Source organism: Cetorhinus maximus, chromosome 5 (assembly GCF_964194155.1).
Source record: "Cetorhinus maximus chromosome 5, sCetMax3.hap1.1, whole genome shotgun sequence".
NCBI lineage: Eukaryota > Metazoa > Chordata > Chondrichthyes > Lamniformes > Cetorhinidae > Cetorhinus > Cetorhinus maximus.
Window position 1 is genome coordinate 142743078 of NC_135883.1, and position 23724 is coordinate 142766801.

The window sequence follows — 23724 nt, forward strand, 5'->3', positions numbered from 1 at the left end:
TCCACAGAAGCTACAGGGATGGCTCCTCGGAGACAAGGGCTACCCACAGAGGCCGTGGCTGATGATACCCATGCGGCGGCCTCAGACTGCAGCAGAGCGATGGTATAATGAGGCTCATGCAGCAGCTTGTAACTTGGTGGATCAGTCCATCATAATGCTGAAGATGAGGTTCTGGTCTGGTGGAGCCCTGAAATATAGTCCGCCGAGGGTGTCACTCATCGTTATCGTCTGCTGCACCCTTTACAACCTGGCACTCCAATGGGGAGACAAGCTGGCTGAGGAGGAGATGAAGGAGCTGCATGTCTCCTCCGATGAGGAGGCTGCCGATGGGGATGAGGCTGAGGAGGTCCTCGGAGGCGACGATAACAAGGATGAGGCCCTTGCACTGGCTAGACAAGACAGGCACACTCAGGAGGCCCTCATAGCTGCTAAATTTGTGGAGGATGATGACGACATGCAGTGAGATGACCCCATAGTTCCTTACATCGCATTTGTGAACATCTGACTCCAGTCTGGCTTATGACAGCGTGAATACCCGCTGTGAGAATGCTCCTGTCATGGAGAGGTGGTGGAGGCCCTATTCATCGCCTGATTGCAGGAAGATGATAACGACGTACATTGAGGACACCCCATAAATCTTCACACAGCCTCTGAGAATGTCTGACTCCTGCCTGGCCGAGGGCAGCTCACTTGCGCTCTGTGATCAGGGTCATATCATAGAGACGCAGCATGAAACTTTAGAATCATCTGATGCTTCGTCCACCTTCAGCACCTAAGCCCTTCAGGAGCTGGAGCACAGCATCAGTGGTAACAGATTCTGAAGAGATAGGGGTCAGTCCCTCCTTAAAGGTGCTAAGAACGCACGAGAGAATGAAAGAACTCTGTTCTGGCGCCTGCCCACTACATTCTGGCGGCAATGACAAGCACCGCTGAGGTGCAGGCATCAGTAATGTCTCCTTGGAGTGTGAGGCCGGACCACCACTTTAATCTGAAGGCTGCACAAAGCACAGGGAAGAGGCCCTGGACTGAGACACCTGCCTTTATCTTGTGCAGAAAGGCTTCACATCTGAGTGACAAGAACACTGCTCATCAGAACAAGGTGCCATAGGCAGAGAGACATTCTTGGGAGTTTATTGACAATAATGAACAGTATGTACAAATGATTAACACCCATGTCCAGGCTGTGTAACTAATTCTCCTTAACTGTCCTAACCCTACTGCTACATCTTGGTGCTCCCCGGACATCCACAGTGGAGGTGGAGGCAGCCTGCTGACTGTGATGCCCTTTCTATGATGACTTTGGCAGGTATCCTCTGGAGAGCCGAGACTTGGAGGGCCCCGGCCTGCTTTCAGGGTCCTGCTGTGTGGCAGTGGCACCCTCCTCAGCCTGCGGAGCTAGAGCTGCTACGGTCACAGGAAGAAGGGAGTCAGATGGGCTGGACGCTCCCGGAGTCAGCGGGGTGGATGGGCCCGGAGTGTGCACCTGCGGATCCTCCTCCATATGGGTGCCCGGGAGCCCCAGGCGGACTCCTTGAGGAGCATGGGTAGCTGGAGTGAGATCGAGCTGCCCGGCACACCTCATGTCCACACTGTTGGAGGCCAACTATGGCATCATCGATGGAGTTGAACCCGCACAGCAGTGCGGGAGCGAAGTCCTGGGACCAAGGTCTGCATGGCGATTGCCATCCTACCAATGTTGACCTCGCTGCGTTGACATGCCGGAGCTATCACCTCAGACTGAAGATGGACGGACTCCTCCATCGTGCCTTGCAATCTGAGGAGTGCAGCGGACATCCCTTCCTGATGTTCCCCAGCTTGCCTTTGCAGCTCCAGCAACTGTGACATGACCGAATCCAGAGGCTCATCATCTGACTCAGACTCAGCAAATTTATGGCCTCCAGCAGTCCTTCGAGTGCCGAACTCCTGGGAAGCCCCTGCCTCCACCTGCAGTGGATCAGACAGTGCGATGTGCTTACCAGATTGTGATACTGGAGCTACTCTAAAGCTAGGTCCCATTAAGGTGTGTGTCTCTGCGCTCCTGGAGGGTGAGTGCTGTGAAGGGACTTCAGGGAGGGTGCCTCCAGATTCCTCTTCAGAAGTTTTTTCTGAGCTTGATTGGAGGCCCTGGGTCATGGACTCTGTCAGCCGTTTGGAAGATGTGCCTGACAAAGCAAGGACAGATAATTAATGCATGGCAGGAGCCTGTGAAAGAGGACACATCACTCACAGCATGGTTGTCTGACGAATGTTGCACTGCTGGATCCTCACTTGGTAGAGCAGCGCCAACCTCACCGTCAGCACAGGACCAGTCCAGATCCTCACCAGCCAGCTGGATGGCTTTGTTTTCGACCTCTCTCTTGTTGTCCTTATCCAGCTTGTCCTGCGTGGATAGAGATGGAGAAAGTGAAAGCAGGACACCTGCCGGGCCAGATGATAAATGTGCCTCGCCTATGTGGGTGGTGGGTGGTCCCAAGGGTGGGATGAGGACAATGTTGATGAGTGTGAGAGAGTGAATATTGATGTCCTTTGAATTGGCAATGAGTGAGAGCCCTGTGGATGTGTGCTGGGTTTGTGAGTGTGTGAGTTGAGAGTGATGAAAAGAGTGACTTACCCTGGTGGAATCGAGGAGATCATTCAACCTCCTGCAGCACTGGGTGGCTGTCCTCTTCTGAAGGGTGTTGGCACTGACCACCACAGCCACCGCCTCCCAAACCAGATTGGTCACATTGCTGCCCATCCTGTGGCCAGAGAGAGGGGTACAGGACATCCTGGAGGGCCTCCACAGCATCCAGCAGGCACTTGAGACCCATCATTAAACCAGGGAGTTGCAGTCTTCTTGCCTTTGAGGACCATGTCTCCCAGGCAGCAGTGATGAGTTGGAAGCAATGAGTGCTGTGCTTGAGTCTGGCCTTTACACGTGGCACCCGGCGTGATGCAACGGCGGGGTGATGGCAGTCGGGCGAATGAGGAGTCTGCCCGCTATGGAAATGGCGTGTTTCCCAGTAGTGCATAAATAAGGAGGTGGGTTCGGGTTGATATGGTGTGAAAACCCGCCATCGCCATTGGTGAGCAGCACGCTGTTTTACCCGCCCGCTACTGCATTTAGTGCAATTTTGGGAAAATTCCGCCCAATGCTCAGTTCATTTTGCGGTCCTAAAGTGCCCATCCAGTAGTCCAGGTAAAAACAAACCTGCCCAGCAAATCCCTAGTTGTATTCTTAATGGAAAATGGCTGCTTCCATCAACTGTAAACTTTATTTGTATTTATCTTCCAAATAATAGACCATAATTTGCTGTCAACATAATGGTGAGGCTCATGGCACTCTCCATTATTTAAGCACCGATGCTACAACAACTTCAGGTGAGGACAGATGCATGGTTAAACACAGAAATCCAAATGCTGCTGTCCAAGATGTGCCACTCCAGCATTAGCAGCGAGAAACGACATCTCTCTGCCTGCCTCACCACTAAAATGCATCGAATGTGATATGACTGACTTACGCAGTAGATACAAACTAAGCTCACCACAGAAGGTTATGTTTCATCTATTTCAGCCTAGGTACTCATTTAACAACCTATTAAATTTTAATTCATTGGATATATACTCTCAGGCACTGAAAATTAACTATTACAAGTGTGGACTCTTAGTCCTTTAGATTTTGATTGTTGGAGATTTTAAAACTAAAATAAAATGATTATCCTCTTTACTTTTTCTTTTTCTCTCTCTCTTAATCCACATCCCTTTTTGTACCTGGTTTGACATTGAATTAGAGACCCACTCTAATCAACATTTTCCTCTCAGTCCCGGTGCTGTTAATTTCACAATCCTTTAATCTGATTGGTTAAACATCTATGTAGTTGCTTGTCCTGCTCACTCAGATCCCGGATGCCTGGTTTCCCTCGCTACAAAATTATTAGCTCTGATTTCAGCAACTTGTAGCGCAAAATGTCACTATTAAGCAGGCATGCTGAAATCTAACTTACAATGGATGCCATTTGTTGCCCTGCTACAGCAATTTATGACTCTTTCATTCTTCTGAGTACTTAGTCAATCTTTTTGTGTTCCTCAGGTGCTGTGAAAAAGCTTCTTCAACATGTTTGTGAAAAACGAGGGGCAACACTGCAGGAAGAAAGTCTGGAATTTCCGTTATTTGGACCAAGTCAGGTGCTATTTTTCAGGCAACTTTACACGGGCAATAGCTCAAGTCCTGTTCTTTCTGCATTCCTGAGGTGTGCTAAACTCAGAGATAAAAATTGGAAAAAAAGTTTCCCATTTATATAGCGCCTTTCACAACCACTGATTGTCCCAGTATGTTTTACAGCCAATGAAATATTTTTGAGGTGTGGTCATTGTTGTATTTAGGAAACATGGCAGGCAATTTGTGCATAGCAAACTCCCACAAACAGTAATATGATAATATCCACATAAACTATTTTAGTGATGTTGATTGAAGGATTAAAATTGACCAGGACCCCAGGATAACTCCCCTGATCTTTTACGTCCATCTGAGAGGGCAGACAAGGGCCTAAGTCTAAGGTCTGATTTCTTTGGGTTGATGTGTCAGATACCAAGCTTTGGCACAGTTCTATTGTTTTTTGGTTCTGTTGTGCTTTCCAACATACACTCTAATTTTTTTTTTGTAGTTTGTGGCCAATTTGGTGAAGTGTGCCATCACTTTACACTTTTTTGTGTGCCTACACATACGCAGTAATTTAAAGGGGCCTACTTGTGCATAGCCTGTGCAGGAATTTTTGGATAGAATAAAGAAAAATATAGATGCTTGAGCTGTAAATGGAAATATTGACCAAAAGTTTTGTCAAAGAGTTCAGCTCTTTTTAGAAAAAGAAAGAGATAAGAATGGGAATGTTATGACCGATGCAGTTGGTACAGCTGAGTTATTTAAAAATTCCAGAGGGAAACTTTAAACAGCTGTCATAGCCTAAAATTTTAAGTGTTACATTTGAGATGCGACTCTAAATTCAGGAATCAGACCACCAGTTCTCAAGGTTTTACATCAAGCTAAATTAAACATTTTATTAATTTACACAGGTTAATTATATACACATGGCTTCAAATTACTACCATTATAACTTATAACAAATTCCCAAACTAATCTCCATTAAGGCAACAGCAACCCATAGACTTAACCAAACACCAGGCAAAGTATTTTCACCATACGAGGTTCTTTTTACTTTGGTTCCTGTGGAGACAGCTGGAGGCTTACGGCTGCCTTTTGATCTCACATCGCTTCTGCTGTATACACACAACACTGCTGAAGTTATACCTACCACCGCCCACTGAATTAAATTCTCATTGTATCACCAGCCTCTTCTAATAATAAAACCCCTTTCATAGTACCAATTTTATTAGTAATATAGGCCTGAATTTTTCAGTCGGCAGGCGGGCTCGGCAGGAGCTGGTGGGGTCGGTTGCGGAGCTGATCGCCGTCCGCGATCAGCTCTGCGCTGACATTTTACGTGGGTGGGCCAATTAAGGCCCGCCCAGCGTAAGACACGAGCCGTAGTGCTCAGCGCTATCTGTGTGGGCGGGGTAGGAGAGAGAGCCAAGGCCAGCGCTCTTTCACGCATGCATGCAAAAGAGCACTTCAATCGCCCTGAGGCATGGCGCTGCCTCAGGGAGATTGAATCGCTATTGAAATTATTAAATAAATGGATTAAAAGTTTATTTAAACATGTCCCCTCATGTGACTGCATCACGTGAGATGGGACATATTTTTATATTTACGAAATTTTTTTCTAAAATCCTGCCTATAAACATATTGCTTGGTATCTACTATATAGGTGTCAGTTTTCACCCCACTTCTTGAATGCTCTATTCAAAAAATGCAAATGCACTCCACCTCTTTGTTTACATCTGAAAACTAGCATATATCAAAGCACCCAGACTAGCTGGCTTCAATCCAATTAAGACACACCCACAGACTAAACCTCTATTTTAAAAGAAAACTATTTTCCAATAATATTAGATACATTAAAATCTTCATGACAGGGATCAAGGAGGGAATTTCAAACCATGAGGTTTGGATGGCTGAAGGCATCTCCACAAATGGTGGAGTGATGAAAAGTGAGATGACAAAGAAGCTGAAGTCAAAGGACAAGAAAATTGAAAAAATGGTGACAGTACTGTTACAAAAATGGGGGTAAAGCCATGGTGCCATTTAAATTTAAGAGCAGGGCGACCAGGACAATACTAAAGTAATTGAATCTGGAGGTGACAAAGGAATTGCTTGAGGTTTTAGCAGATGAGGGTTTTTTTTAATTCTTTCATGAGATGTGGGCATCGTTGGCAAGGTCAGCATTTGTTACCCAACCTTAATGGTCCTTGAATTGAGTGGCTTGCTAGGCCTTTCCAGGGGGCAGTTAAGAATCAACCACATTGATCTGGGTCTTGAATCACGTGTAGGCCAGGCTTTGGTAAGGATGGCAGATTTATTTCAGTAAAGGACATTAGTGAACCAAATGGGTTTTTACAACAATTGATGATAGTTCTCATGGTTACATTACTGAAGTTAGCTTTATTAATTGAATTCAAACTCCACCAGCTGCCATGGTAGGATTTGAACCCATGGCCCCAGAACATTCCCCTGGGGTCCCGCTCGCAAATTGATATTCCATTTTGGAGGCTGATGAGGGCGCTAGTTCCTCCAGGGAGTGCAGACAGAGCCAAGCTTCTGGCACCACAAGCAGCCTGTCTGTACAGGAGGGGAGGAAGAGAGGAAGAGCAATAGTCATAGGGGATTCTATAGTCAGGAGAACAGATAGGCACTAGTGTGGCCGTTAACGTGACTTCAGGATGGTGTGTTGCCTCCCTGGTGCCAGGGTCCGGGATGTCACTGAACGGCTGCAGGGCATCCTGAAGGGGGAGGGTGATAAGGCAGAGGTCATGGTACATGTTGGTGCCAATGACATAGGTAGAAAGAGGGATGAGGCATCAAGAATTCAGGGAGTTAGGCAGTAGACTAAAAAGCAGGACCTCTCGGGTTGTAATCTCTGGACTACTTCCAGTGCCACGTGTTAACGAGCACAGAAATAGGAGAATAGCGCAGATGAATACATGGCTCAAGAGTTGATGCAGGAGGGAGGGTTTTAGATTCCTGGATCACTGGGACCGTTTCTGGGGAAGGTGGGACCTGTACAAGCGGGACAGTCTACATCTGAACCAGAGCAGAACTAACATCCTTGCGGGTGGGTTTGCTAGTGCTGTTGGGAGGAGTTTAAACTAAACTAAACGGGGGAGGGGACACAGAATATTAGCAGAATAGGAACACATCATAATACAACAATCAAGTTAGAGGGAGTACAGCTGCATTAAGTTTCAAGGGAGTAAGGCAAGGCTGGATAGCCTCTACTTTAATGCCAGGAGTATTACAGGTAAAACGGATGAATTAAGGGTGAGGATTGACACGTGGAATTGTGATATAGTAGCCATCACAGAGACGTGGTTGAGGGAGGGGCAGGATTGGCAGCTCAACATTCCGGGATATAGAATCTTCAGGCGAGACAGGGGAGGGGGTAAAAGAGGAGGAGGTATTGCATTATTAGTTAAGGAGTCAGTTACTGCAGTAAGGAGAGATGATACCTTGGAGCGGGCATCGAATGAAGCTTTGCAGGTAGAGCTTAGGAATAAAAAAGGGGCAGCCACATTGTTAGGTGTTTATTATAGACCCCCAGATAGCAGGAAATTGAGGATCAAATATGTGCACAATTCGTGGAGGTGTGTAAAAATAATAACAATCGAGTAATTATTTTAGGTGATTTCAACTTTCCCAACATTAATTGGTATAGACATAGGGTTAAGGGCTTGGATGGAGTGGATTTCTTGAAATGTGTACAGGAGAATTTTTTAGGTCAATATGTAGTGGGTCCAAAAAGGGACAGCGCAGTGCTGGACCTAATTCTGGGGAATGAAGCCGGACAGGTGGCTGAGGTGGTGGTGGGGGAGCATTTTAGTGATAGCAACCACAACATGGTACAATTTAAAACAAAAACAGAATTACCTGGAAAAACTCAGCAGGTCTGGCAACATCGGCAGAGAAGAAATCAGTCAACGTTTCGAGCCTTCTTGGCCCTTCGGCAGAACTGAAGCATAGTTAGAAGAAGGGAGAAATATAAACTGGTTTAAGGTGGGGGGGGTGGGGGGGTGGAGAGAGACGTTGAGGGTGTGGTGATTGTGGAGATGAGCAGATAATCAAAAGATGTCACAGACAAAAGGGTCAAAGAGGTGTTGAAGGTGGTGATATTTGTCTAAGAAAAGTGCTAATTAAGAATGGAAGACAGGATATTCAAAGTAGAGCTCTAGTGGGGGTGGGGTGGAAAGACTAACAAGGTTTTAGTTTTAGATTTAAAAATAATGGAAATAGGTGGGGAAAGAAGAATCTATATAAATTATTGAAAAAAAAAGTGGGGGGGGGGGGGGGGGGGGGGGCGGCGGGGGGGTGGGGAGTTTAAGATCTAAAGTTGTTGAATTCAATATTCAGCCCGGAAGGCTGTAAAGTGCCTAGTCGGAAGATGAGGTGCTGTTCCTCCAGTTTGCGTTGGGCTACACTGGAACAATGCAGCAAGCCAAGGACAGACATGTGGGCAAGAGAACAGGGTGGAGTGTTAAAATGGCAAGCGACAGGGAGGTTCGGGTCTTTCTTGCGGACAGATCGCAGGTGTTCCACAAAACAGTCGCCCAGTTTGCGTTTGGTCTCTCCAATGTAGAGGAGACCGCATTGAGAGCAACGAATGCAGTAGACTAAGTTAGGGGAAATGCAAGTGAAATGCTGCTTCACTTGAAAGGAGTGTTTGGGCCCTTGGACGGTGAGGAGAGAGGAAGTGAAGGGGCAGGTGTTGCATCTTCTGCGTGGGCATGGGGAGGTGCCATAAGTGGGGGTTGAGGAGTAGGGGGTGATGGAGGAGTGGACCAGGGTGTCCCGGAGGGAACGATCCCTACGGAATGCCGTCAGGGGGGGTGAAGGGAAGATGTGTTTGGTGGTGGCATCATGCTGGAGTTGGCGGAAATGGCGGAGGATGATCCTTTGAATGCGGAGGCTGGTGGGGTGATAAGTGAGGACAAGGGGGACCCTATCATGTTTCTGAGAAGGAGGAGAAGGCGTGAGGGAGGATGCGCGGGATATGGGCCGGACACGGTTGAGGGCCCTGTCAACGACCGTGGATGGAAAACCTCGGTTAAGGAAGAAGGAGGACATGTCAGAGGGACTGTTTTTGAAGGTAGCGTCATCAGAACAGATGCGACGGAGGCGAAGGAACTGAGAGAATGGGATGGAGTCTTTACAAGAAGCGGGGTGTGAGGAGCTGTAGTCGAGGTAGCTGTGGGAGTCATTACAAGCCTACCGACTCCCAGAAACATGATAGGGTCCCCCTTGTCCTCACTTATCACCCCACCAGCCTCCGCATTCAAAGGATCATCCTCCGCCATTTCCGCCAACTCCAGCATGATGCCACCACCAAACACATCTTCCCTTCACCCCCCCTGACGGCATTCCGTAGGGATCGTTCCCTCCGGGACACCCTGGTCCACTCCTCCATCACCCCCTACTCCTCAACCCCCACTTATGGCACCTCCCCATGCCCACGCAGAAGATGCAACACCTGCCCCTTCACTTCCTCTCTCCTCACCGTCCAAGGGCCCAAACATTCCTTTCAAGTGAAGCAGCATTTCACTTGCATTTCCCCTAACTTAGTCTACTGCATTCGTTGCTCCCAATGCGGTCTCCTCTACACTGGAGAGACCAAACGCAAACTGGGCGACCGTTTTGTGGAACACCTGCGATCTGTCCGCAAGAAAGACCCGAACCTCCCTGTCGCTTGCCATTTTAACACTCCACCCTGTTCTCTTGCCCACATGTCTGTCCTTGGCTTGCTGCATTGTTCCAGTGCAACGCAAACTGGAGGAACAGCACCTCATTTTCCGACTAGGCACTTTACAGCCTTCCGGGCTGAATATTGAATTCAACAACTTTAGATCTTAAACTCCCCCTCCCCCCATCCCCACCCCGTTTCTCCCCCCCCCCCCCCCCCCGCTTTTTTTTTTCCAATAATTTATATAGATTCTTCTTTCCCCACCTATTTCCATTATTTTTAAATCTAAAACTAAAACCTTGTTAGTCTTTCCACCCCACCCCCACTAGAGCTGTACTTTGAATATCCTGTCTTCCATTCTTAATTAGCACTTTTCTTAGACAAATATCACCACCTTCAACACCTCTTTGACCCTTTTGTCTGTGACATCTTTTGATTATCTGCTCATCTCCACAATCACCACACCCTCAACGTCTCTCTCCACCCCCCCACCCCCCCCACCTTAAACCAGTTTATATTTCTCCCTTCTTCTAACTATGCTTCAGTTCTGCCGAAGGGCCATGAAGGCTCGAAACGTTGACTGATTTCTTCTCCGCCGATGCTGCCAGACCTGCTGAGTTTTTCCAGGTAATTCTGTTTTTGTTTTGGATTTCCAGCATCCGCAGTAGCTTTTAGCTTTTGGTTTTTATCTTTATGGTACAATTTAAGCTTGTTATGGACAAAGAAATAGACAAGTTGCAAAAAAATGTTTTGCATTGGGGAAGAGCGGATTTTAGTAAAATAAGGCAGGATCTTGCCAAGGTAGACTGGGAACAGCTAACTGTGGGGAAATCTACAGAAGGGCAGTGGGGGGCGTTCAAAAAGGAAATGGGGAGGGTACAGGCTCAACATGTTCCCTCTAGGGTGATAGGAAGGAGTAACAAGCCCAGAGAACCATGGATGACCAGAGATATTCAGGATACGATGAGAAGGAAAAGAGAGGCATTAGCAGGTATAAGGGAAGCAAATCAGCAGAGGCATTAGTGGAGTACAGGAAGTGCAGGGTAGAGCTTAAGAAAGCAATTAGGAGAGCATAGAGGGGATATGAGAAAGCTCTGGCTGGTAAAAGTAGGGAAAATCCCAAGATATTCTATAAGTATATCAATGGGATGAGGATAACCAGGGAAAGAGTAGGGCCCATTAGGGACCAAGGGGGCAATCAGTGGGTGGAGCCAGAGGCCATCAGTAGAGTGTTGAACGAATACTTCACATCCGTCTTCACCCAAAAGAATGAGGACGAAGGTATGGAACTCAGGGAGAGGGACTGCGAGGTTCTTAAGCAAATTGATATAGGGAGTGACAAGGTATTGGAGGTATTGGCAGGCTTAAAAGTGGACACCAGGTCTGGATGATTTGTGTCCCAGACTGCTGAGGGAGGCAAGGGAGGAGATTGCAGGGGCTCTGACCCAAATTTTTAATTCCTCTCTGGCCACGGGGAGGTGCCAGAGAACTGGAGAACAGCTAACGTGGTTCTGCTATTTAAGAAGGATCGTAGAGATAAGCCAGGGAGCTACAGGCCAGTGAGTCTCACGTCCATGGTAGGGAAACTATTGGAGAAAATTCTGAAGGCGAGAATCTATCTCCACATGGAGAGGCAAGGTTTGATCAGGAATAGTCAGCATGGCTTTGTCAGAGGGAGGTCATGCCTAACAAATTTACTTGAATTTTTTGAGGAGGTGAGCAGGTGCTTAGATGAGGATAGTGCAGTTGAAATAGTTTATATTGATTTCAGCAAAGCCTTTGACAAAGCCCCACATGGGAGACTTATAAAGAAGGCAAATGCACATGGGATACAGGGTAATTTGATAAGGTGGATTCAAAATTGGCTTAGTTGTAGGAGACAGAGTGTGATGACAGAAGGCTGCTTTAGTGACTGGAAGCCAGTGTCCGGTGGCGTAACACAGGGATCTGTGCTGGGTCCCCTATTATTCGTCATTTATATAAACGACATAGATGACTATGTGGGGGGTAGGATTAGTAAGTTTGCGGATGACACAAAGATTGGCCGGGTGGTTAACAGTGAGGTTGAATGTCTTGGGCTACAGGAAGATATAGACGGGATGGTCAAATGGGCAGATAAGTGGCAGATGGAATTTAATCCTGAAAAGCATGAGGTGATACACTTTGGAAGGAGTAACTTGACAAGGAAATATTCAATGAACGGCATGACACTTGGTGGTTCTGAGGAACAAAGGGACCTTGGCGTGTGTGTCCATAGATCTCTGAAGGCGGACAGGCATGTTAGTGGGGTGGTGAAAAAGGCATATGGGACACTTGCCTTTATCAATCGAGGCATAGATTACAAAAGTATGGAAGTCATGTTGGAGTTGTATCGAACCTTGGTGAGGCCACAGCTGGAGTACTGTATGCAGTTCTGGTCACCACATTATAGGGAGGATGTGATTGCACTGGACGGGGTACAGAGGAGATTCACCAGGATGTTGCCTGGGATGAAACATTTAAGTTATGAAGAGAGGTTGGATAGACTTGGGTTGTTTTCGTAGGAGCAGAGAAGACTGAGGGGCGACCTGATCGAGGTGTACAAGATTATGAGGGGCATGGACAGGCTGGATAGGGAGCAGCTGTTCCCCTTAGTTGAAGGGTCAGTCACGAGGGGACACAAGTTCAAGGTGAGGGGCAGGAGGTTTAGGGGGGATGTGAGAAAAGGCTTTTTTACCCAGAGGTTAGTGACGGCCTGGAATGCACAGCCTGGGAGGGTGGTGGAGGCAGGCTGCCTCACATCCTTTAAAAAGTACCTAGATGAGCACGTGGCACATCATAACATTCAAGGCTATGGGCCAAGTGCTGGGAAATGGGATTAGGTAGGTAGGTCAGGTGTTTCTCACGTGTCGGTGCAGACTCGATGGGCCGAAGGGCCTCTTCTGCATTGTGTGATTCTGTGATTAGCCTTGGCCTCTGGGTTACTAGTCCAGTGACATTATCACAATGCTACGGTCTCCCCAAAGGTGCAGATGAGCTGTGTTACAGAGGTAGAAATTGGCAGTCTTTATGATGGAAAGTGGTTGAAAGCGCAGTTGAAGTCCAATAGGATACAGAGATTGTAGGCATCTGGTTCCGTCTCAAACTGTGGATGAGGAGGCAGGAAGGGGCGGTGTGGGTGTGACAATCTTTGACCTGGAAGAGAAAGCAGACAGAGACAGGAAGAGGAACATAGAATTCGTGTGAGGAGAAACTGGCAAAGCTGCCTATGAAAAGATCAGTTTTTGGGAAAGAGAAGGCAATAGGGGACTGTATCCTAACAGCGTTGTGAATAGCTCAGGCATGCAAAAGAGCTGAGAGTTTGTATCAGAGGACCAGAGTGTGAACCAGGTATTGTTGGTTGGTCAGTTGAAAAGGAACTCTGGAAACTTAAGCCAACAGAACTGACATGACCAGTGTTGATAGACATGCGCCCTGTTGATGTTAACTGTATCAGGAGACCTTGGACAAAATACGGTTGCCAATGAATGTGACTCAAGGGCTGAATCAATTGAGTGGGAATGTGAAAGATCCTCCATATTGGAGGCCAAGTTAGAGAACTTTGGAACTGCAAGGGGTGCCTCATGTGTGCAGGGAGTGATGCAAGTGCTTGTGGTTGTGTAAGACACACCTTTGTTGTACTGGCTATTTAAAGTGAAGTTTTCCTTTTTATTTGAAGTATCATTTACCTGTTAATTCGTGTTTAATTTATGTTGGTTCTGATTCGAGTTAAAGTAGAAGTTACAAAAAGTGAAATCGTGTTAGTAACTTCTTTATTTGAGGAGTCACTTGACAAATTTGGTTATTTTGGTTATTGTTTCCCCACTAGAATTGTAACAAAGTTATGGGCCTGAATTTTTATGATGGTGGGGAACACAAGGCCAGAATTTTCCCCCCGTTGGGGGGGGACATTGATGGACGAGCGCGTGCGGGCGCGCTTCCGATCAGCGCCCCTGATCGGAGGCACGGCACCATTTTACATGGGTGGACCTTACCATGACATCCGCAGGGAAGCGCTATGCGCTCCCTGTGCGGGCGGGGGGAATGCCTAAAATCGAGAGTGCACTCTTTCGCGCATGCGCGCAAAAGAGCGCACTCATCTCCCTGAGGCTAAGTGCTGCCTCAGGGAGATCACCTCTACTCTCAAAAATATTAAAAATAGAAAAAAAAAATTCCCTTACATGTCCCCTCTTGTGACAATGTCACATGAGTTGGGACATGTTCATAATTTCCAAAAAAGCTTCATTAAAATTTTAAAAACCCTACATGAAATCTCATCCTGCCCGTGGATGAGGTTTCATGGTTTTTTCTACTTCCCGCCGTGGCTCCTGGCCTGCCCGCCAACTTTAAGCTTGGACAGACAGATCCACTAATTACTTTAATTGATCTGTCAATGGCCTCAATTGGCCACTGACAGGTCGGCGGGCGCGCAGCTGATTTTGCTGCGTCCCCACCTTCCTGAAAATTTAAATGGAACGCGGTGACGTCGGGAGTTCCACCCGACGTCACCGCGCGTCATTTTATTTGTCGGTGAGTGGACCCCGCCCATGCTCGCCGACGGTAAATTCCTGCCCTAAATCCCAGGAACCAGAGACCCAGGTAAGTGTCTGGGATCCCAGGGCAGGGAGGGTAGAGAAGGCCTTGGGGGTTGCAAGGGGGCAGTTGGGGTCTCGGGGGATAGGCCAGGGGTGGAGAGAGGTCCGCAGGTCACTGGGCCTTAAGGGAGGGCATCTCCAGTCAGAACATGTTCCGAAAATAAGAAGATAAGAAATAGGAGCAGGAGTAGACTATGCAGCCCATTAAGCCTGCTCCAGAATTCAATACGAATATGGCTGATCTTCAGCTTCAGCTCCCCATATCCTTTGATTCCTTGAGAGATCAAAAATCTGTCCATCCCAGCCTTAAACATATTCAAAGATGGTACGTCCACAACCCTCATGGGTGGAGAATTCCAAAGATTCACAACCCTTTGAAATTTTTCCTCATCTCAGTCCTAATGATCAGCCCCTTATACTGAGACTGTACCCACCCCTGCATCCTACATACCCCAGCTAGGGGGAACAACCTCTGTCTTTACCCTGCCAAGCCCCTTCAGAATCTCATATGTTTCAATGAGATCACGTCTAATTCACCTAAACTCCGGAGAATATAGACCCAATTTACACAGCTTCTCAAAATAGGACAACCCTCTCATCCCATGGACCAATCTTCTAATTGCTTGCTCTACTTGCATGCTAACTTTGTGTTCCTTGCATAAGTATGACCAAGTCCTTCTGAATATCAACATCTACAAGTTTCATGCTTTTTAAAAATATTCTTTTTTCTATTATTATGACCAAAGTGAATAACCTCAAATTTCTCCATATTATACTCCATTTGCCACCTGTTGTCCACTCACTTAACCTGTCCATATCTCTTTGCAACCTCTTTATGGCCTTCTCATAACTTGCTGTGTATCCTCAGCAAGCTTAGATACATTACTCTCTGTCCCTTCGTCTAAGTCATTAATATAGAATGTAAATGGCTGAGGCGCCAGTGCTGATCCTTGCAGCACTCCACTAGCCTGCCAACTTGAGAATGCCCCATTTATCCCTACTCTTTGCTTCCTGTCCATTAACCAATCCTCTACCAATGCTAATTTATTATCCCCATCTCAATGAGTCCCCACCTTAAAGAACAGGCAGGAAACAGGCCTTCTTGTAAGTTTAAATGAAAAAAAAGACAACATTTTTTTCCTTACTTTGTATATTAACCTTTTTGAATGCCTTTTGGAATCCAAGTATACCATATCTACTGGTTCCCCTTTATCTACCCTACTATTACATCCTTAAAAACCTCTAATAAATTTGTCAAGCACGACTTCCCTCCCATAAAACCATGTTGACTTTATCTGATCATACTGTGATTTTCTGAGTTGATACGGTCACGTCATATGCTCATAAAGTTTATTGGGAGATGTATACTTTACTTTTAAAAAGCAACATGGGATTTGAACACTACTTTCACAAAATGGACTCCAGAGAGTCAGGTGACTTATTTTATGGTTTCTGTATAGACAGAGACAGACATGTCTAAACATATCTCTGGGAAGTTATTTCAAATGAAAATGGCCTTCCCAGGCGCTGAGTGACTACCCCTCACCATATCAATGGAAGAGATTTAAAATAACAATGGCTGCCAGACTGGCTGGCCCCATGAAGATTGAATTTCGAATAAAGACATTTCAGAGGATAATCAGAGCTGGAATGTTGATGAGATAGTAAATACCGCCCATTGTTTGGCAAATTGCTTAGCCATCAACGCATTGTGTAGACAATGGAAAGCACCGATACTGGTGTCACATGACAGAAGCTGGCTTGTGATAAGAAAAACCTGGAATTTATCTTATTAATCCACAAGGACAGGCCAAGGCAGAGATAAAAACAAAAAACTACTGCAGATGCTGGAAATCCAAAACAAAAACAGAATTACCTGGAAAAACTCAGCAGGTCTGGCAGCATCGGCGGAGAAGAAAAGAGTTGACGTTTCGAGGAATTCTGTTTTTGTTCAGGCCAAGGCAGGTCAGTCAGTGATATGAAGACTAGAGAGAAACCATCTCTCATCCAGTATAAGGGAGGACCCTACCTCAAAAGTCACCTTAGGCAAAGAATTGGGTTTTATTCATTTTTCCTGCGGGATTATAGTTCTTCACTACAGACCAATTTCAACTGAAAAGCCAGAAGTTTGCTATTGTTTGTGTTGAGCCAGTGTGAATTCATCACCAGAAACGGCCAACCTTCATTTCTCTTTAGAGAACCAGGAAGAGATCCTTCAGGCCTGCGATGTTTCAACTACCATCTTGAGGACTGATTACTGACCTGGTTTTTTTAACCATTTTAAAATGCATTTTATATCTTTAGAAATCACCTTTTCTTGTGTGTGTATCTAGTACGAGTGAGGATTGAGTGTTGTTGCAATTACATTTTGGGTATTGTGAGGAATAAATGTTTATCCTTTCTTTTCATTTAAACTTACAAGAAGGCCTGTTTCTTGCCTGTTCTTTAAAGTCACAGCACTCAAAGGGCTATAACACTCATTCTCTAAAATACATCTTGTTTTAGTCAACTGAGAGCTGAGAGTGGGGGAAAATTATCCCACATCTCTCCTCGGCCATAACAAATTGCATTCCTTAATGTTAAGACTTCCTTAATAATAGATTCCAGCACTTTCCTGGTGACGGATGTCAGGCTAACTGGCCTGTAATTCCCTGTTTTCTCTCTTCCTCCTTTCTTGAATAGTAGTGTTACATTTGCTAATGTCCAATCTGCTGCTGGTTATAAGTATTATCGACAAAGACCTGGTATCCTGTTATCAAAGTATTTGGACATGGTGTAAGGGAAAACATAAGTTTGAAGAGCTGGTTCCATTTCTTATCCATTATTGTTAGTATGACATCTGGTCAGATTTTTCCAAATTGATGCTGAGATTGGGTTAAAAGCTTTATCGGATATAATGAACTTTTTTGAATTCTGCAATATATTTTTCAGTTTAAAATATTAGATTACTGCCTTTATAAAAATGCCACAAGCATGATTCAAAATATATATATAGTTGATCATGTTGTCAACTTTAATTGCTGCTGTATTCACAAATGAAGTACGAGTCTCCAGAAAAATGAACATTGCAGCAGCAGGGTGTACATTATGTAGCTGCTGTTCTTTCCTTCCAAGAACATAACTTTTGCTGTACCAGTTATACCCTGAGCTTTAGCCCTTAGCAAATGAAGTTAACAGTTCATAAGTCAACTATTAAAAACAAGTTATTGTTTATAGCAACAAGTTTAAACCCAAGGTTGTGAATGGTTTAAATTACAAATTTTTTTTTGTTTGATCATTCTCAACAGCAAAAGATAATTCTTTTGTGTCTGAAGAAAAAGAGAATGCAAACTTTTTCAGCCAATCTCATTCAATGACCTGAATTTTAACTTTCCAACCCACTCACGGTAGCTTGTGGAGAACCCAGACGTTTCAGCAGGTTGTATGCCAGTGGCGTCTTAACCCAGCTTTTGAATCATACAGGCTCCCTAACCAGTTACAGCAAGTAGGTGTGAAGAGGATTCACACAGTTTATTTCAACTACATTTGCTCAAATCACATGATCAACATTGGAACCGCTTCATCCCATACTGATCAGACAGAAAACTACCCACTTACCTGCTTACAACTTTTCTGGCAAAACTTCCAATCCATGTTGCAGAAGAACTCCCCCAGTGCAGGAATCCACTCAGAGAACAGTGAAGTGAATCAATGCAGAAGCCATGCCCCCTTTTTTTACAGCACTACCTGCTGTATCCTGATAAGTGTTTAAAGTTCCCAAAGTTTTTCAGTGTGTTAGTGAATGAGTCTATGACATTATGGGTGAGTGAATGGATGAGTGTGGAAGTGGGTAGAGAGAAAGATGGGTGAGCTGGTAGGGTGGCAGGTGGGTGAGGTGACAGGGTAGCAAGTGGGCAGGGTGGCAGGGAGCCAGGTGGGTAGGGTTGCGGGTGGGTGAGGTAGGAGAGTGGGTAGGTGTATTGGGTGCAGTCGGGTGAGGTTGGTGGAATAGTCGTGTGGTGGGGGCTAGTCAGTTTGGGTCGGGGGAGTAGGTGGGTGGTGGGGGCTAGTCATTTCTGGTCAGAGTGGGTAATTGGGTGGTGGGGTCTGGTCAGGTCTGGTGGGGGTTGTAATCAGGTAGTGGGGGCCAGTCAGGTTGGGATGAGTGGTAGTCGGGTAGTGGAGGCTCGTCAAATCTGGTCTACGAGATAGGTGAGAGGTGGTGGGAACTAGTCAGGTCTAGTTGACGGGTGGTTAGGTGGTGGGAGCTAGTCAGGTCAGGTCAGGGGGTAGTTGGGTGGTGGGGCAAGTCAGGTTGGGTCAGGGGTAGTTGGATGGTGGGGGCTAGTCAGGTCAGATCGGTGGGGTAGTTGGGTGGTAGGGGCTAGTCATGTCTGGCCTGCAGGGATAGTCAGGCGGTGGGGGCTAATCAGGTCGGGTTGGGGTAGTTGGGTGGTGGAGGCTAGTCAGGTTAGGTTGGGGGTAGTTGGGTGGTGGGTGAAGTCTGGTCTGGGGGTTAGTTGGGTGGTGGGAGCTAGTCCGATCGAATCAGGTGTAGTTGGGTGGTGAAGGCTAGTCAGATCGGGTCAGGGGAGTTGGGTGGTGGAGGCTAGTCAGATCGGGTCAGAGGTAGTTGGGTGGCAGGGGCTAGTCAGGCCTGATCAGGGGTGTAGCCAGGTGTAGTGGGCTAGTCAGTTCTGTTTGTGGGTGTAGGCAGGCGTTGGAGCTAGTCAGATTGGGTCAGGAGGGAGAGTCGGGCCTGGTCGCCAGCTCAGTGGGGCAGTTGGGAGATCAGGAGGTTAGTTGGAGGGTGGGCGGGGTCAGTGTGGGTGATTGGGGCGGTCAGTTGTATCGAGTTAGATTATGATTCTTCTGTCCAACATTTCCTGGGTAGCTGGTCAGTAATTCTGCTTTCTACTTTCTAGTGTCCAGTTTATAATAAATAGTCTGTAAAGTAAAGACATGGCAGGGCAGCTCGACCACATGGAATGTACATCCTGTGACATGGGGAGTTATGGACACTTCATGTGGCCTAGATAAACACATGTGCAGGAAGTGTCACTAGCTGCAGAAACTTGAGCTGCAGGTTTCAGAACTTGAGTGATGGCTTGAGTCACTGTGCTAGATCCACGAAGCTGAGAACTACGTGGATAGCATGTTTAAGGAGGTGATCACACTGCAGGTTAGGAGCATGCTGGCAGAGAGGGAATAAGTGACTGCCAGCCAGACTAGGAGTACCATGTGGGGTCATGGAGATGGCTTGGGGAGTATGAGGGGGAATGGAGGGGGCATAAGGGTGGGTGGAAGCGTGAAGGGTGAAATTTAGGGGGCATGAGAGCAATGTTGGGAGCTGGGCTCTAATAATGGTGAGTGAGATGGAGAAACTTTGAGATCTGTTGTTCACATGGTCTGTGTCATGAAGCTATATGAAGCTGAATGCAGATGAAGTGTTAGGGTGTATAGGGAAAGACCAAATTAGAAATACGGTATTTTATAAGAGACTGGAATAAGACCAGAAAACCAGTTGGTTCCTCTTGCATGGTAAGGAATATCAAGAGGAGGGTTATCAAATTAATATGTACACAGCAAATTTCTTTTATTCATTCATGGGATGTGGGCTTTGCTGGCTGGGCCAGCATTTATTGCCCATCCCTAGTTGCTCTTGAGAAGGTATCACCCACTCATCCAGGGATTTTGCTGAATTTATGGCAACAGAACAGGAAAATTCTTGTGGGAGTGCACTCACTTTGTTCCTTTCACTCTTTCCGTTAGTGGAGATAGCATCTCTAGAAATGTCTTCTCATCCCGACCTGTGCACTGTAACATTGGGAGTCCTGAAAAGATGTATCCTTGGTCCCTCCTCTTCCTCATCAACAAGCTGTCTGTTGACAGCAACATCTGAGGATATTGGGTAAACTTCCATATGTACACCAATGCCACCTAGCTCTACCTTTTTTGATCCCTCCACTATCTTTGTTTTGTCATATTGTTGTTTGACATTCAGTCTCAAACGAGTCATTTTTGCCTTCAGCTCAACATTGGAAAGACCAAAGCTGTGGTCTTGAGCCATTACACAAACATTGCACCCTCGTAACTATCAGTATCCATCTCCTTGGTCACTTTCTTATGTTGAACCAGACTTTCCACATCTTTGGTGCCTTGTTAAACCCAAGTTGAGTGTCTGACTCCATATCCTGTTCACCTGATAGTTTACCTATTTCTGCCTCTGTAGTATTGCTCATCTGTGCCACTACCTCAGCTTATTTACCACTGCTACACTCATAGGCAGCATGCCTCAGCTGCCTTTGGGAATTTTCTCCCTAAACAAAATCTGTCCCTCCATCACATTTTCCTCCTTTAAAGGCTGTCCTTAAAACTCATATCTTTAATCAAGCTAACCCTCTTAGTCTCTTTCTTTGGCTCAGCATCCATTTTAATTTCACACCTTCGTGAAAAAACTGTGCATTTTTTGCATTAAAGGCTTCTGCATTACAGGTGCTATATAATGTAGACTGTTGTTGAGAAATAGTGAAGAAAATTTCAGCACTGGAGTGTTGTTAATGAATACAGCAAACTAACCTTAAATTCACCTCTCCAATTCACTCTGAATGGAAAGTTTATAGAAATAGGAGAAGTGAGCGAGCATGAGAATTGCATAAGTGAGCAAAGACATTCAATCTGGCCTCAACCAGATTAGTGGCAGGATTCAGGATCAGCAGAACTATAGTGCATGGAGTCAACAACTATCAAATCTACAACCTGTATTCAGTGTCATAGAGCCTAAGCATAATCTTGTTCCAGGACTTCCTAAGATATTGAGCCCACCCTTCAGATAATTTAACCCATTCATGTTGCAATGCCCTGGTGTAGCAGAGTGCTCTTGATACCCCATAAACTCCTGCTCTAAATTACATCCTTCACCCCTCTCCGTCTCCCAGCTGATTCCCTTGGGTGTGACACCTACCTCCAATGTTGAAAGAATAGAAATCCTTATGGTTGATATAATTCATCAGGTTGATTGACAGCACTCATCCATATATGTGTCCTCTTATCGCACCCTATATGCTGGCAAGTCAGAAATAGCACTACATTTTTGCTGCCTGATAACCGCCCCTCAGGATTCATAGATAATGCATTAACTCACTAGATTTCTAGAACCTGCTGCACAAAGGTGGACAGTGCTCAGGTTATTACCAGCAAAATCACGCCTTAAATTAAAGAAACATGTAATAAAGAAATTTACGATGCTGTAACTTGAACACCCAGAGAAAGAAAAACAGGATGTAATTTATTCAGCACCTGTGAATGCTTTTTTTCAGGAGTAATGCAGCATCTGTAATTTTTTTCCCCAGGAGCAATGCAGTGTAATCTTCCTCCATTTGTGCATTATTCCTTTCTGCTCCTGGTCTGATTGCGCTACGAGCTTTATTATACCCAGAGCCTGCTCTGCTTATCGCTCATCAATTCACTGCAGGAATCCTGAAACAGATCCTTCATTTACGTATGTCATACCTCATTAACACTTAAGTAGATTGGATCCATTTCCATCTAATTAGCTTGGTTTTTTAATCTCTTTGCAGAAATTGTTTAACAACAACAGTTTATATTTATATAACATTATGAAATGTTTCAAGGCACTTTCCAGGAGCATTATAAAAAACAGTATAACACTGAGCCACGTGAGGAGATATTAGGTCAGCTGACGAAAAGCTTGGGCAAAGATGTTTTGAAGGCACATCTTAAAGGAAGAAAGCAAGAAAGAGAGGCACACAGGTGTAGAACACGTCTTGACAAGTATGACGTGCAGAAGCAGGGACTTAGCCACTATGGCTTTGCTCATATCGCGTCCATTAGAGGAGCAGAAGATGCTGGAGCCCAACAGCAACAGCACACTGGAGGAATGTCCATGGTATGCTCAGTTGATTCTCATGGGCATGGCTCTGCTTTGAAGCAGTTCATGGAAGTTGGATAGTCACCGTTGATGCTCACAATGGGTGATGGTTGAGGGGGTGGAAGAGGAAAGGCTAGGATTGGCTGGGAGAGGAAGAGGTGTTGGGGGGTGGTGAGGTTGGGAGGGGGAATGAAGTTGTCAGGACGGGGGGAGGTTGGGATGTGGGGAATGAAGGTGTCAGGACGGGGGAAGGTTGGGAGGGGTAAGGGAGAATGGGGGGAGGAGAGGGTGTCGAGTGGGGAGGGTGCTAGGGGAAGGAAGGGTGCGGAGAGGGGAGGGAGTAAAGGTTAAGGAAGAAGTAAGAGTGGAGGAAGGAGTCAGGAAGTGGGGTAGGGGTAAGGCTGGAGGAAGAAGTGAGGCTGGAGGAAGGAGCCAGGAGAAGGGAGGAACTCAGGGTGGCTGAAGAGGTAAGGGTGGAGGAAGGGCTCAGTCCCTCCCCCTCCCTAAGTGTGGGGGGAGTCCGGGTGCGGGGCGGGTGGACTGGGGGCAGGAAGGGGTTCCAGTGGGGGAAAGGGGTTCAGAGGGGGAAAGGGATGCAGAGGGGGGAGGATGTGCAGGTGAACGTGCATGGGAGGGGTCAGATAGGTCCATGTCTGCCACCTGGGGAGCGAACTGAGGGTAGGCATGGTATGGAGGAAAGGTGAGAATGACCAAGGGCAGAGTGAGATGGTAGGGTGAAAGGGTGAGGGTTCAACGGTAGCGATAGAAAGGACAGTGAGGGTGGTTGGTGGGAACCTGGAGGCAGACACGGACCTTGGCGGTGAGAAGGAGGAGGCAGCGGGTGAGAAGGAGGAGGTCGGGGATGTAGATGGGGGTGAGATTTTCAGAAAGGAAGGGAATGTGCACATTCACCTTGACACCCCCAAAGGGAAAGGTCTGTAGCTGGTAGGTAACGGAGGGGAAATGGAATGATGGGGGGGGGTCATCTGTGATGGGGGAGAGGAAATGGGTGACTGGGGAGGGTAAAGGATGGGGGAGCAAAAGTAAAACCAAATTAGCACCATGCTGTCCAAATCGAAAGTGAAATGAGAGTCGTGGTGGGCGAGATCAGGTGCTGCACGGGAATTTGATCAGTGGTTGGGCGGAGATGCAGGTCGGATCAGATGGACAACTGAAAGCGAACCCCAGCAGGCAGCGTTCAAAATGTTCAGGACTTGAGATGAATGTGAAACGTGAAGGATCCGCGTGCGTGGGAGAGTGCTTGCATGAGACTCCTGAAAGGTCCTGCCTCACACAAACTTTTCCCTCCATAATCACTTATGGGCTGGTTGCTCCCTCTGCAATGACGGGTCTTCTGGGCTGCTTATTTCTACCTCTTCACTGGAGGAGGTCTTCCCTTGGCTGCAGATGAGGACGT

The 23724-nt window shown here is 46.5% G+C and overlaps 1 protein-coding gene across 2 annotated transcripts in view; it reads left to right on the top strand.

Annotated features, from left to right (window-relative positions):
- The window catches only part of LOC144680977 (uncharacterized), a 157534-nt gene that overhangs the window by 69252 nt on the left and 64558 nt on the right, over positions 1-23724 (top strand). For both annotated transcript variants that reach the window (XM_078542601.1, XM_078542600.1), the window contains one exon: positions 4070-4164. In XM_078542601.1, coding sequence (XP_078398727.1) covers positions 4070-4164 — 95 coding nt within the window. The remainder of the gene's footprint in view (positions 1-4069; positions 4165-23724) is intronic.